Source organism: Necator americanus, chromosome IV (genome assembly GCF_031761385.1).
Source record: "Necator americanus strain Aroian chromosome IV, whole genome shotgun sequence".
In the NCBI taxonomy this organism is placed as follows: domain Eukaryota; kingdom Metazoa; phylum Nematoda; class Chromadorea; order Rhabditida; family Ancylostomatidae; genus Necator; species Necator americanus.
Genome location: NC_087374.1, coordinates 6,545,227 through 6,560,813, shown reverse-complemented (window position 1 = coordinate 6,560,813; position 15,587 = coordinate 6,545,227). Strand labels below are relative to the sequence as shown.

The window sequence follows — 15,587 nt, the reverse complement described above, 5'->3', positions numbered from 1 at the left end:
ATGATCAGGAAAATTATGAAGGTGATTACCTACTGAGGGGAATTATCGTGGAGGGAGATAAGAGGATAAGAAGAGGTTTAGGTGATGGCGTCTTACAGGTGAGTGATTGATAAACAAATGTTTGTTTATTTGTTTATTTACTTGTTTGTTTGAAAGGGAATAAAAGTTGGCAAACTTTCATTTAAGGTAAAGTTCATTTATTTAAGGTTACTTAGGACCTCTAAAGTTTATTTATTTATTTATTTATTTATTTATTCATTTATTTATTTATTTATTCGTTCATTCAATCATTCATTCATTCATTCATTCACTTAAAAGAACTGATAGGTGTGCCATAAAACAGAAACAAGAAGCAACAGACCCTACTGGAAAAAAATTTAATTTATATTTATGAAAGTTTATGGAAGTTTAAAGTTTATGGAAGTTTTGTTTATACAGCGAGGATGACCCCTCATAGCACATCTAATTTGACATCCCAAAAAATCTACGTTACAGTCTCAAAGAATCCCAAAAAATCCGGACATCCCAAAGAATCTACGTTACTTTACGTGGCCGAGGTAAACCTATAGGTTACTTCACTTTTAAAAGAAATAATAAATAAACAATAACAACACCAATAAAAAAGTCTGTGAAAGTTGTACTAGGTTCGAGCGTCTTCCCCCAGCTTTCGCTATTCTCTGGAATTACCAGATTATTTGTGATCCACGTAATTTACGTATACTATATATTATATCATAAAATCGCACACATTCATCATTATCACATAGATATATCGTATATTCACAATTACCGCCATTCCATCCCTTATTTTCGAACTAAACCTAAAATCCCATGGATAAGTCCGCTCGGCACAGTGAGCGCTATCAGTATCATGATTGCATTGCTACCAGTGAATTCTTTTACTTTTTTTTCTTCTTTTTCTTTGTTCTTCTTTTATTTTTGCTTTTTTCTTTTTGTTTTTTGCCACAATGTTTTGTTGTTTAAAGTCTAAAAAAAAACTCTTTACAAAAACAATTGTCAAACAAAAAAGGCGTAGATAACAGCAAAAAAAAGAATGCGTCCTACCGCGCAAAAATGAAAGCGGACCTACCTATCTATGATTTAGATTATTAGAAAACATTGTAATTTTGAAACTGAAAAACAAAAATCCTACGACATCCGCTCGCCTGGTCGATAGCATACTGTTGACTCTGCAAAAATCTTTTTCGTTCCAGAGCCAAAAATTTGTACTTCCTCAAACAAGCAATGAATAAAACAATATAATAATAGTAATAATATAAAATAATATGTAATACGTAAGAACTCATAATAATAATAATAATAATAATAATAATAATAATAATAATAATAATAATAATAATAATAATAATAATAATAATAATAATAATAATAATAATAATAATAATAATAATAATAATAATAATAATAATAGTAACAATAATAATAATAATAAATAATAATAGTAGCATAATGAATAGCTGTAGTGATGAATAGCAGAAACACCTGTAGACGTTCTACTTCAGAAACCTGACGGCTCCTCCCTGGTGTTCACTGAAAGGACTTATTTATTCATTTATTTATTATTATTGTCATTACTATTATTATTATTGTCCTTGTTATTGTCATTGTTATTGTTATTGTTATTATTTTCTTATTATTTTGTTGTTATTATTGTTATTATTTCAAAGCATTATTGTTATGCTATTATTCTAAGTTTTAATAGAATTATTGTTGTTGTTCTTACTATTAAAGACAGAACATTATTATTATTACTATTATTATTATTATTATTATTATTATTATTATTATTATTATTATTATTATTATTATTATTATTATTATTATTATTATTTCAGGGCAAATTACGACAAACACAAATTAAGATTCATCAACTTGTCCAGACTCACCTGTACCACCAATTATTCTAGTATGATAATTTATTATTATTATATTTATTTGTTTATTCAGCTTATCATTATTTTGATATGTAACATCTATTTCAGGTACTGTTAGTAGAAAATGAAATGGAATGACGGAAAAACGAATGATGTGAATTAGTGGAAGTCAACAAGCTCTGAATAAAGAAAAAAACACCATGCTATGAGTTCATTCGAAAACTTTGACCTACAATGCGACGGAAAGAAAATAATGGGGATAGAAGTGCGGTAGATCAATTTCGATGGAAATCTCCACTCCCTAAGGATCTCATCTCAGAAGATTGAATATGAATGAAATTCCAGAATGAGCACTATGATTCCTTGATTCGTATTATCACCCAAAAGGTGAGCATTCTCTTTTCCTTACGTTTCTACGTTATCGTACTCTCAATCTCACTAAATTCACCGTCCTTAAATTGAAAGTCAGTCTCCTCCTACCTGACGCCGCTTTTCAGAGATGCTTCTTGATTTGATTTGAGAAAAGATTTGAAAAAAAAAACCAGAGGAGAAATTCAGAGACGTCTGGGGAAGATTGGGGACTTTTTTCTGAATACTGAATAAACGAAATAACGAAGTAGCGAATAACAGGCTAGTTTAGAAAAGAAAAAGATATGTACGAAGGTAATAAGAGACACACAGCTATTGACAACACCCTATGGCTGGAAAGGGGAGCGAATTCCGACATCACATCCCATTCATTCGAGGGGCAGAAGTCTCCGGTGCTCCTTAGGGATATCTCTAGAAATTCGTCTTCGTTCCATCAAAAAGAAGAAGAAGAAGAGGAGGAGGAGGAAGAAGAAGAAGATGGGGCGGTTGGCGAGCGAGCGAGCGAGGAGCAGCACTTTTGATGGAAGTAGCTGGTAGCAATCGGAGGAAGGCGGTACCGGATTGCTTTCGCTTCTGCCCAATAACAACATACGAGTGAAAGGAAGCGTTTCAGCGGCTGGGCTATGCGGACATCCAGAGGCAAATGTGTGGAGAAATCTCGAACGAAAGCAACAACTTGCTGGATCTTCTGATTCAATTCCTCTTCAACATAATCGCGTTTAGTCGCGTACTTGAAAATTTTGCTGCCGATGTCGTTACCCGATCGACTCACACAGCATGTGGGGTTTTTTTTCTTTCTTTCTTTCTTTCTTTCTTTCTACCAACGAATATAATATCTCGAATAAATCTTTTCCAAGCACTCTATGAAGTGGAGGATTTGAATTGAACGAAATCTATCTTTTATTGTCACCGGCCAATGCCGTGCCAGTCTATCATCATCCCTGAATTAAATCAAGTCTCTATCGGAAGTCATTGCGGTTTGCGTAGCGTCCTGGATCTAACGGGGTGGATCAAAATTTGAGAAAAAAAATAAGTAAGATATACGGAGCTGGAATCTATCTCTGTAATAGCTACCTAATTAAGGTTACGATTTTTAAATTCACGTAAGTGATCGTAAGGGATCTATCCAGCTTCGATGCCAAACTTTTATTTAACGATTTTCAGAATTAACAACGTATGAAACGAAGACAAACGAGAAAATGAAAAATAATAGAGAAGAAGTGACGGGATCGATTCCCTCCTAGTAGAGAATGTGTCCCACGAGACATTGTTCGTCCATAGCAGCGCTGGATGCGCTCCATATGCGCCAAACTTAACCTGCATCTTCCTGACTCCAGAGAATATGTGCGAGCTTAACACGAGCAAATATGTCCGAGAAAACGGGCTCACCTACACCTTTATGACCACGTTAAAAAAAACGAAAAATCAGAGAATATCTGCATTTAAAAAAAGCTACGAGCTCGTCTCGAGTTAGAGTAGGATGTGCAGAACACTACAGCATGAGCAAACACTCTCTCCCCTATCCCTTCAGCAAATCGGATGACGAGATCGTCTCCTCCTCCTGGTGAAAATCCTCTTAAGACTCCTTTTCTCGAGACTTTCTTTGGAATCGCCTCCATAAATCCATAACTCACTTTGAATTTTCCTCAACACTGAACTCAGCTTTGTACATAGGACAACGCTGAATCGGCTAGAATAAATAAATTATGAGGATGTACTAAAGGAACTAAGGGCAGCCTCGCACAATACTAAAATCTCCTTAAATAAAAAATGAAATAAAAAATATATATAAATGGAATTTCCCACGACTAAAAATTGACTAAAATAAGAAAGTTCAAGATTCGAAGTTCAGAAAGTTCATTTTCACAAAATTAGAACTTTAAAAGATGTAGCATATTTTCCCACTTCAATTTTCAACGAACGAAAGGATCAACAAAGTTTCGAATGACGAACTGCTTTCATTTCAAGTGATTTTAAACATTAATATGTAACTGACGGACTGACGTGTTCCCAGAACACACTCAAAAGGTTTTTGTTCCTCGAACCATGACAACGAGTCTTACACGGTGACGGAAAAAGTGCAACAACTCCAAATTTAGGAATCATTAAAGGCGGCTTAATTTTCCAAGTTGATGTCTGGGATGTTTCATTCAGATACTCGCTAAAATCTATTTCTTCCAGTGAAATAACTCAATATAAAAATTTTTTCGAGATTTTTTTCCTCTGTGATCCTTCTATGTTTAGGCTTGTACATACGGGATGGAGGAAAAGTGCAGGTCAGGTGTTATCCTCGTCGAAAATTTTTGTGTTCAGCTTTATTGAAGAATGGTTTCTATGTTCCACCAAGTCTACTGAAAAATACTGAAAAAAATCTAACTTAACAAGTACAACTCATTCCCCAACCATCAACTGCGGTTCTGCCAATTCCGTTTTTTTTTTGTTTTTTTTTTTGTAAGGATGCAATGAAAAGAAACGCGAATCCACAAAGAACCATGCTGAAGCCATCTTGGAAACTTTTTTTTCGGATTCAAATTTAGGTATTTTATGTTTAGTACCGATCCTAATATGGTCATTCACGCTAAGTGCCGGTCTCACCTGTCACCCAGTAGCGTTCGAAGTTTCTAGAATATTGGCACACAGGTTATTCATCTCGTCTCTTCCGTTACCGACTATTTGCTTTGAGAACGATAACACGGATGATATAACGTGGACTAGCTTCTTAAATATGCTTACGCTTACTTACTGTAAGGTTCCGGTATCGTAGCTGAACGCGCCGCTATGCATCACGTGTAGCGATCCATGTGTTAAAGGCATCACTCCACGAATCTGAGGTGGTACGGATTTCAGGTGGAGTATTCGTATACGGGATGGGAGACTATGGAGAGGGGGGCGATTCCGTCCATTTCTTTCTAATTGCCGTGAAAAACGGCCCGGAAGATACGGTTACAGGCGTTCTGGCGCACTATTTTCTACAACGAGTTCGACTGGAGCGCGCCAGCCTTGTGCGGCGCCGCATCTTCCGGGCCGTTTTTTACGGCAATTAGGAAAAAATGGGCGGAATCACCCCCTCTCCATAGTCTCCCATCCCGTATACGAATACTCCACCTGAAATCTGCACCACCCCAGATTCGTGGGGAGATGCCTTTAAGTAGAAGTAAAGCAAAGCATCTCATCCCTCTTGATCGTTCTAAACTTGTCTCGAAGATAAAAACACTGACTCAATACATCCGCTGACCCTCGCAAGTCATTGTACACACCGCGTAGGCGTTCTTAACCCCGAACGATTCCAAATTGAAGTTGAAGGCGTTGACAAATCCCAGAAAGCGTGGACGGATGCTACGTTTCCTCCTTCATCTTTTATTTGCAGACCCACTTTTAGTTTGAGGCTGTCAACAACTCTCTCGGCTGAGCTTAGGGTCTGTGCTGTCCAAAGTGGTCAGTAAATGAATTTTTCAATGTATAAAAGATTAAAAAAGGGTACTGTATCCTTCGTTAATCAATCCGCTTGAGATGCCCCACCGTGTTCACCTAGGTCCAGAATCGTTTGAGGTTTACGATCCCGTGTCTAACCCCTTTGCAACGACTTGCGTGATCCAGCCAATGTATCAAGTCAGTGTTTTCATCCTTCCTGACAATTCTGTTCCCTAATTATCTACCCCGGAGCGATAAAAACACTGTCGTCGGAATTTTTCATTTTTCATTTTCAGAACTTAGGAATTCCAACATCTCGTTTTTAGTTGCTCTTTGCTGCGTTGTTGATTCCCTTTCTGGTCGAAAAATAAACCGTAAAATTGAATCCTCTCGAGATTACTTTTATTCAGACGATATGCACATAATGAAAGAATTACAGAAGCTTCTGAAAATTCTACATCAGGATTAATACTTTTTTGTATCACACTGTAACTCAGAATATTCCAGTTTGTGTTTTATTCTATTCTATATATTTTTATTCTTTATTTTATTTTAATTCTGTTTTATCAGTTGTCGACCTTAACACAACCTCTCACTGTGGGTTAACGTTAATCGCATACTTTGACACCACACTGTCCTTTACTATCGATCCAGATGTATAAAATGTTCAACCAAACCTGGAAAACAAACAACAGAAATGGAAACCCTGAAGCGGAAAAAAGATTGGGAATTGCTTCAATTGTATTCTGCTGATCTCGTCATTATTGTGTTATTTTTTCCATAGAAAAATTATTTACTGCTCTTTTTGTGCAAGAAAGGCGCTCTGATTACTCGGAGAGGTTTGTTTGTAAATTTTGGATTAATAAATAAGGGATTCTAGAATTTAAAGACAAATAAAATAGAAATTATGAGCTGAAAAGTTAGGTGTCAAAAATTAACAACAAGTTCGTTGTTGAGGTTAATTGCGGAGTAGCCGGTATTTGTTGAAGAGCGTCGGAGGGATCTATTCTTCTTACTTAAAAAAGGATTTTATTTCAAAAATCTATTTATTCTTTTATTTTTATTTTATGTTTGTTATATTATTAATGTGATATTTTTCTTCCGAAGAATCTTTTTGTTCGAGTGACCAACATAAATCATACTGTAGCAGACTGGGATTAATAAATAAAGATTCTGGATTAATAAAGAGCTTTTAAGAACTTTGAATTCAAATGTTAAATTTAATACCAATGTCAGCCTAATTGGGATTGCGATGGAGAATGTTTGCAAGAAGTTGTCAAAAAACCAAACTACATAGTAACACTATCTACCACGTGCATAAATCCCAGAACTACAGAAAAATAAAAATTTACAAAAAAAAATGATTGAATTTTTGGAAAACAATCAAATTTCAGAACCGCACTAACTGCAAACAATCAACCAGTTAATTCTTAAGGAAGGTATGATTCAGTTTAGTCATCGATTTTTTAAAAAGTTTGACAGGTATGTGGAGGCTATTAACAAAAAAGTTATATCAAGATTCTTTTTTTTTTTTTTTATTTTTAATATTTTTTGCAAAGAAGAGTTTTGTTCGAATGACCAACATGAATGACGAATGTCTAACCACTCAAGCAAACTTTTTTTTTCTGCTCAAAATACTCAATAACGACATTTCCGTTGAACGCTCAAATATATCCCGAAACGACCGCATCTTACCGTATGCTATGATCTACAAAATTCCCCTCAAAAACATTGAGGTCACCGTAGTTTTGATCGCGGTATGAGGTAAACCAAGGTTCAGCGCAATTATACAAAATTTCTTACTTTACTCTGTATTAAATGATAGATATCCCAAATATTCAGTTCCTGTGAACCTATGAAAGTTCCAATATGATAAATACTAGGATATGGAACAGTTACTAATCGAACATACTAGTTATTACTCTATATGTATTCCTACAGTTGCACTTTCGTGACGAAATTTCGACAAGAAAGTGCAACTATGGGAATACGCGTAGACCTTTGGCGGAAGAACGAAGAGAATGACAAGCAACTTCAGCCGACTCCAGTTATTGTTCTCCAACAGACTTCTTCCGAAAGAATCGATGTGGATGTGTGCGAATGTTTCCAAAACAGCACCACTAGCTGACTTCGTTAGAACTCGATTGATGCATCGTCCGCTGCGGCGCTGCGGAACTTCTTACATGCGATGCACGAAGTAAGAAGACACATTCGCTCGCTCATCGGTGTGCTAACGTGGGCACGACTATTTTCCCCCAGGGAATCCTAGAAATACTATCAGAACAAAAGCCAGAAAAACCATACATCATTCAATTGTCTGTAAAGCACATATATTGCCTTTTCATATATAAAGGATTAAAAGATAAAGTTTCTGGCGTTAATCAATCAGCTTATGATGCGCCTCCACGTTCACTTCAATTCAGAATCGTTTGAGGTTTACGAAGGCCCATACAATGACTTGCGGTGGCCAGCCGATGTGTCAAGTCAGTGTTTTTATCCTCCCAGACAAGTCTGATACCAATTTATTGACCCCGGATGGATGAAAAGCTTGGTGAACACTAGGGCGGATTCGAACCTCTGATCGATCGTGTAGGAAGCGCAACCTCTAACCGCTACACTACATCCGCCCTATATAGATTAAATTGATATAAATTAAATTACATAAAGGCATACACACAAAGATTTCCTCCTTGTCGAATAAAAGTAATAACGAATACAAGATCGGGAAATAAAAATGTCATAGGAACCTTTACTTAATTTTTAACGACAACATGATTTCCAAGAAATTAGGAAGCAACCGATAATGAGAAAGCCATTTCAGCACTTTTTTCTACTTTCACGGGAGAGACGTTCTGAAGATGATAATCACAGCCATTAACATGTGATTTATCATTATACCGTAAGAATTCATCTAATCAAGTTTTCGTATCAGAGATTCCATTATCAATGAAGTGATAGACAGCTACAGTACCACCTGGTACTACATTGGATCAATACTACATGTTTACCTCACCACCTACATCAAGATTGCTCTTCAAGCCAACTTTTATCCATAAATAGGTCCCACCTTCGTTAATAACCAGCAACTAACGTTTTCCAGTCAGTTGTTATCAACAGACACCCGCTTTGAGTTTTCTCTCTATTTCAATTTATTTTGGCATGTTTTTTTTTTTAAAGAAGGTACATAACGAAAGAAAAAAACAATGACAACTTTGCAACAGATAACAGAATAGTCAACAAACACCTGCAAAGTCAGGCAATAGAATCTAGCTTTGTAATTTAAACTCCAATTCTCTATTCAATAATCATTAAAATTCAAAAAAGAGCTCCTAGCTGAAACAATAGAACAAGCGAGCGAGCATTTTGCAAAATCAAGCACAACCTCATTGGCATCTTTCTTCGAGGAACAGATGCACTACTTCAAAACAAAAACAAAAAACGCTACTCCCAGTAACATCAAAAATTGCGAAAAACAAGCAACAAAGCATCTTAATGGTCGGAGTGCCGTAAAATTACATTAGAGTCAGCACATAATAACAACAAAAAAGAGCAGATAGCACAGACTCGAGCAGGGGACCAAGTGTGGGACGTATTTAATGGCTGCAGTAAACATTAAAGGTACTAGTAACAGTTATGAACTTAAGGAGCCTTTCCCTCGTTATGCAGCCAAGAAATAACCTCGTTTCTTCTGCAATCAAAAATGCACTGTCTTGCATTTTGCTCTGGAATTTAGACTGGAACATTCTTAGAATGTACAATTCATTATCGAGCTTTCTACATGCACGACAGATCTAGACTTTAATAGGAACTGTAGCTTCGATGGTAATAATTGGACCAAATGAGAGCAACAAAAACTGTAATATCCTATTCAAAGTCTTGCTAATTTCCTCTAGCTTTCCTTGCAAAAAAGTCTGTATATTTTCGCAATTATGTAAACCGTCAGCACTCATCTATTGGCCTGAAACAACTAAAACACAGGGAAGAATTCACTTATAAAAACCTTCTATTATGCGGGGACCTGGAACATAATATCCCATCTAAAAATCCACGTTAGCCACATCCACTACTACTTGAAATTTTCTGCGAACCACTGCCGAGGATCGACTTCAGTTAACATTTCGTGCACATGTTCACCTGTCCTCGATGAGAAAGTTACTACAATATTATCACTTCACCATTAACAAGCACATCTACTGACGCTCTATACTACAGAGAAGTGAAAATTTTTAAAAAAATATATAAACAGAAAATGGGAATAACAGAAGAATTTTTTTTCAAAGTCGTTACAGCCAAGCCAGGCGTATTTTTTAGAGCTTTCAAAGGAAGCAAAAACTTATGAAAATCGTATAAAGATCCCAACAAACAACAACAGAGTCACATCAGTCTGCCTTTGTAAAACCAGTAAGAGCGAGTTAGGCGTGTACTCTGAGTCAAAAAAAAAAAATATTCCAGAATCAAGCAATGACTCATATCCTTTCCTGCTGCGTAACATACTCAGAGGGTAAAAAAAAACAAAGCAACACTATGAAAAAGCCTGCACAACAGTACTCATTTTAGCCATATTGACTATTTTTACTAAATCGTTCGATGATCCCCCAATGCAACATACTGTGCCCACATCAGGATTGAACTGAGCAGCATGTAGTGTGCCAATATTTTGCGTCTCGGAATGTATCTTCCTTATAGATCCATCATCTTCAACTTTCCATACGCAGAGCATCTAGTAAAGAAAAAAACCGATGAGAGGAATTACGTACTCACACACACTCCAACACATTACCTGATCATGTCCGACGGTCACAAGAAGACCACGAATGATAGCAGACAAAGTGAGAGCACTGACACTTCCATCATGAGCTTGCCCTTCCCATAAACATTCACCAGGCTTTCGCATATCTATGTGCCGCAGCATTCCTATATAATTGAGCAGTTGATAAAATAGTGAACATTTCAGCCACAGAAAAAACAAACCGTCGTCAGAGGCAATAAATGCTGCGAATGGATTAAAGTGGTTCCATTTGATCTAAAAAGAAACACTCATTTGAAGTCACTGCGTTGCATTTTGTTTTGTATCCACTTAAATATTTTTATTTGCGTTTTGCATTCACTTAAATAAGACAAAAATAATAAGTAGAGAAGAACGCACCTGCTCAATCTGTGCATTGAACTGCCAAGATGCCGATGGAGATCCATTTAATTCACGACAATCCAGGACGTCAACTGCACCACTCAATGCACCGGAAAGAATGAAAGATTGCTCAGCGGAGTGCCATGCTAACGCTTGTATCTGAAATTGCACTTCTGGAGATATAAAATACCCCAAGAAGTTTAAAATCGAGTTCATTTTATGCAATGGAAAGGAGTGACGAGTCATACCTCTCCACTTCGTTCAGAAAATGATTGTGCTGCCTTGGCCTCGTCCAAATCCCACAAAATTATTTGTTTATCTGCGCCTAAAAAAAGTGTTTAATTTTCAAGTCCTAGTATCAAAGACAATAGGGATAAAACACACCGTAAGACGAGTGTTAGAAAACTAACATAGAAATTTACAAATGGTCTAGTGTGTAATATATTTCTATAGGGAATTAGTGTAGCATCAAGTTTGAAATTCCCGTTTCCAAATTTCATATCATAACATGTAAAAAACGCCTTGAATAGTTTTCAGGTTGGCGAATGATCTCCTAAATAAACTCAGGAATTCGATTGATAAGTTAGCACATCAAAAGAAGTTCAAATCGTAAAAGAAAAGAAATCAGAGTAGTCGTTTTTCCTTCTCTTTTCTTAACAACGTGATAGTTGAGAATGATGAAATCACCACTGTGCTGATGGAGATAAGCATCTCTAGACTAGACAAACAGCTGTTTAAAATTAAACAGCTAGCTATTTAAAGGCAGCATACCACGAATCTGAAATGGTGAGGGAATCCGCGGGAAAAGATAGAAATGGAGATTTAGATTTTAGTACCCAGGCTGGTCTCGCCCCTCTCTTCCTAAGCGTCGTATCGTCGTAAAAAAAACTCAGGTACTCGTCATGAAAAGAGAGATAATCTTAAAACTTCACTTCACTTAAAGTTCTAACAAGTAAAAACATTTTGTGATGAATAATCAGGTAAAAGTCGAATAAAGTAGCTTATTTTGTTCAAGTGACCCTCTTCTGCGCAACTTCTCAATATGTTAACCTAGACGCAGAGCAGCAAATCTAAACTTCTGTTCTTAAAGGCAGCGTTCTAAAAAAAATTCCAATATCAAACTTGCAAACTAGATCCTGAACTCTAGTTACTGGAAACAAACCAACATTGAAGACCAGCCGAAAGACTAGCTGGAATTCTGTGGAGTGGGAACCGCTTTAGTTCCTACGAGGTGCATTAGAACGCTTCTCTATGTACACTACACTACATGTACGTTCCTCACGCCGGACCCCGCAATCTACACTTCACCTCAAGCTTTTTCCGCGGATTACCTCACCACGTCAGTTCCGTGGTGTGCTGCTTTTAAGCAACTATACACATGTTTGTGTAATACGTCAACTACAGAAGAGAAAACGATGAGCGACACCTTTTTTACTCTTTCAATAAAACAAACGATGTTTCTGCACAAGAACTGTTTTAAAAAACCGTTCTTTCTACCTCCAGTCGGAGATAGAAAGAAAAGCTCTCAATCCTTCGATTTCAACACGAAGTTTCTTCTTGGCGTTGATTTGAGTATTCGTACGAGAGACAGAAGGAGGGATTCCGCCATTTCTTGCTAATTGCCGTAAAAAAAGCCAGATGCGGCGCCCACAAGACTGCGCTCCAATCGAACCTCTTGTACAAAATGGTGCCCAAAACGAAGAACCGTATCTTCCGCCGTTTTTTTACGGCAATTAGGAGGAAATGACGAATCCCCCTCTCCGTAGTTCATCCTGAATACAAATACCCCTAAACGCACCACCTCAGATTCGTGGGGTGATGCCTTTAAGCAAGCACGAAAAAGTAGATACCTCCGCTTGCAAGAACGTGTGGTGTTAACTTGTTCCAGGCGATGCTCAAGACCGCATCAGAATGGCCCTGCTCCCTACCGTCCCGCTTCTTTCTGCGACCTGTAAATGAAAAGACCAATACAATATGAACAAAGCACAAGAAAGATTGCCCAAAAACTGATGTATAAATTGCCAGGCAAAAAAGAAAAGGAGTATTGAAACGGTGGTAAAACTGTCCACCTTTCTTCTTGGCGCCTAAGGAGACGACAGGAGCAACAGCATTCATTATGTCTAGGTCCCAAATGTTGATAATCGGATCCATGGTACCAACAGCAAGAAGATTTCCCTACGAATACATAAAAATACTTTCTAATAGACAAATACTCCTTTCATAACACTGAGGGATCTTACTTTTCCAGTTTCATCGTTCCCCGGATCGTGTTGTACAGGTTCGAGGCACAAAGGTGGAGCATCCAAAATATAATCGTGGTGGCAGTACCAATCACCATTGTTCTCGTTGTACACAAACACTTCTAAGGTGTAGTTATTCTAAAAATAAAGAGAACTGTCATGATAACAAAATAAGACATGAGGTATACCTTATCAATTTTAGCCAGAGCGACGAGGTTGTCCTCGGGTTTCACTTCTATTTCTTCTTTCTCTTCTTCATCGCTATCAACATGCAAAGTTACGTAGGGATCGTCTGTATTCGACGAATACATAGCAATTCCCCGCATCCTAAGGAAAACAGAACGGGACTGGCGATAGCATAAACCATAAAAGGAAATAAGCTGTCTGACATAAAAGAAGCCCAAAAAGGTTGGGTATATGTAACAATCAAGCCACAGAGTTTGAGAATCAGTCATGCACTAATCATACAACGTAATCCCTAGCCATGCATTAATTATACAATGTAACCCCTCTTAATTTACCCACAACCCTTAATAGATAAACATTATTGTCTACAGAAAGAACATTTTTTTCATGCTTCAGTACGCTTCTCATGCTAAACTCGAACAAAAACAAATTGTATAGTTAGATGCACCATCTTTGTTCTGCCGGTCACATTCCATGCACTGAATTCTTGTATGAGTGTCATTATTCCTAAAGTTTTTCGATATAACTGTGGGATGAATGTTAACTCCGTGAGTTCGCTTATATCTCTGACCCAGCTTAATTGGGGCAAATATTCTACCAGCGGACCACCCTAAGCAGATCGAGGTTCTCAAGCTATCGGCACATTGTGTATCCCAAGCAGAACGAGAGCTCAGGTACTCGTTATGAAAAGAGAGATAATTTTAAAACTTCACTCCACTCACTTCACTTAAAATTCTAACAAGTTAAAACATTTTGTGATGAATAATCAGGTAAAAGTCGAATAAAGTAGCTTATTTTGTTAAAGTGACCCTCTTCTGCACAACTTCTCAACATGTTAACCTAGACGTAGAGAGACAAACCTAAACCTTTTTTCATAAAGGCAGCGTTCTGAAAAAAAAATTTCCAATGTCAAATTTGCAGACTAGGTCCTGAACTCTACTTACTGGAAACAAAGCAACATCGAAGATCAGCCGAAAGACTATTGCTCAAAAATATGGGCGTCGTCATCGGGACTTAATTTCACCTACATGAACAATTCGACAGAGTTCCTGTTAGAACATAAAAGGACAGAAAAGGTCATATGGAGGTCATAGTGACTGAAAGAAGAATGTTAAGAATTATTCGAAATTCTTAACATGAACATAATGATGACAATTTTAAATAAGTGTCAAAATGATGAAGCTGAATGGGCGCTTGCCTGACTCTGGGTATCCCCATGATGTTTCGGTCGAACGAGGAAGACTTGAGGAATCGACTACAAACAACTGCTTACCCTCCGTCCTTTTTTTCCTTCTCAGTTTCCATGGCTTGCATCTCTACATCCTCTTGATCCTCTTCAATTTCCTTGGATGCTGACCCACGAACACCAGGTTCCTTCTGGAAAGAATCAGAAGAAAAAAAAAACACTTTTTCAAAAACATGCAGTTCAATGAACTCTTACTTTTACGGAAGACGAATCAGCTGCTTCAGTTGATCCAGTTCCTGCAGTTTCGTCCTGAACAGCATGAGATATACCCCGAAATTTTGAATTCTAATAAAGAAATCCAGTTGTACATTCGTACTCAATGTAAAGTTGTATAGCAATCCATGATCAGCAAGTCATTCGTCAAATTCTTTCTTGGACTTTAATGCAGCCTCCGGCCACATAGTAATCAAAGTGAAATCAAGAAGATTCAAGAAGTTAGCAGCAGCCATTTTTGCCGTTATGCACATGAATTGTGAATGCACATTGATTCGGCATTACAGTCATATTCAAAAATGTTTCACAACCAGCCTCCAACCAATAAAAAACCAAAATTTGAACGACTTTTCCCGCTTTTAGGCTCATAGACGGAAGTTTTGAAAAAATTACAATGAATTTCAACAAGAAAAATGTTTACTGGTCAGTTGGGCTGATTGTAACTAACTAATTATTAAATCAATCACATCTGTTTATTGGCTGAGACCTTGAAAAACCTGCCTAGATACCCGCAGTGCTGTTGTGCAGAACTATTTGTTTTCAAAACATAAAAATGAGCATAAATAGGTACTATGACGAAGCAATGTGTACAAACCTCTTTTTCCTCCTCACTGTCCACTTCTGAAGTATCGGGAACAGCACCTAAATGAAAACCACCTTAAGTGAGAGCATGAAACGAAGAACGAAGTAACCTACCGGCAATAAGTTCTTTCAACTGATCATCGTCTAGCTTCACCTTGTACGGAATTTTCTTCGCCACTCCTCGCTGGATCCACGCTATATCCGAAATCATCACAACTCCATCCATACTCGTACCTGGTTTAAAAAAAAAGATTTATACAACGATAAAACCACAAAAAAAAAAGAAACAAAGAGGCAAAGACAGAGGCCAAAGGTAG

The 15,587-nt window shown here is 37.2% G+C and overlaps 1 protein-coding gene across 2 annotated transcripts; it reads right to left on the bottom strand.

Annotated features, from left to right (window-relative positions):
* Positions 1 to 1,303: 1,303 nt before the first annotated feature.
* On the bottom strand, positions 1,304 to 15,496 carry RB195_000524 (uncharacterized protein; the record flags this gene model as incomplete). 2 transcript variants are annotated; one of them, XM_064196917.1, is made up of 16 exons in its annotated part: positions 1,304 to 1,503; positions 3,721 to 3,839; positions 3,899 to 3,954; positions 10,285 to 10,395; positions 10,456 to 10,589; positions 10,647 to 10,698; positions 10,822 to 10,962; positions 11,052 to 11,128; positions 12,654 to 12,752; positions 12,873 to 12,978; positions 13,044 to 13,181; positions 13,232 to 13,370; positions 14,503 to 14,606; positions 14,671 to 14,724; positions 15,284 to 15,330; positions 15,385 to 15,496. In XM_064196917.1, 16 exons carry the CDS (start codon positions 15,494 to 15,496, stop codon positions 1,304 to 1,306), a joined length of 1,689 nt encoding a protein of 562 aa, XP_064052798.1. The 2 variants fall into 2 exon arrangements, with proteins under 2 accessions (XP_064052798.1, XP_013291543.2); XM_013436089.2 differs by lacking the exons at positions 1,304 to 1,503; positions 3,721 to 3,839; positions 3,899 to 3,954 and having other exon boundaries at positions 10,198 to 10,395.
* Positions 15,497 to 15,587: the final 91 nt, after the last annotated feature.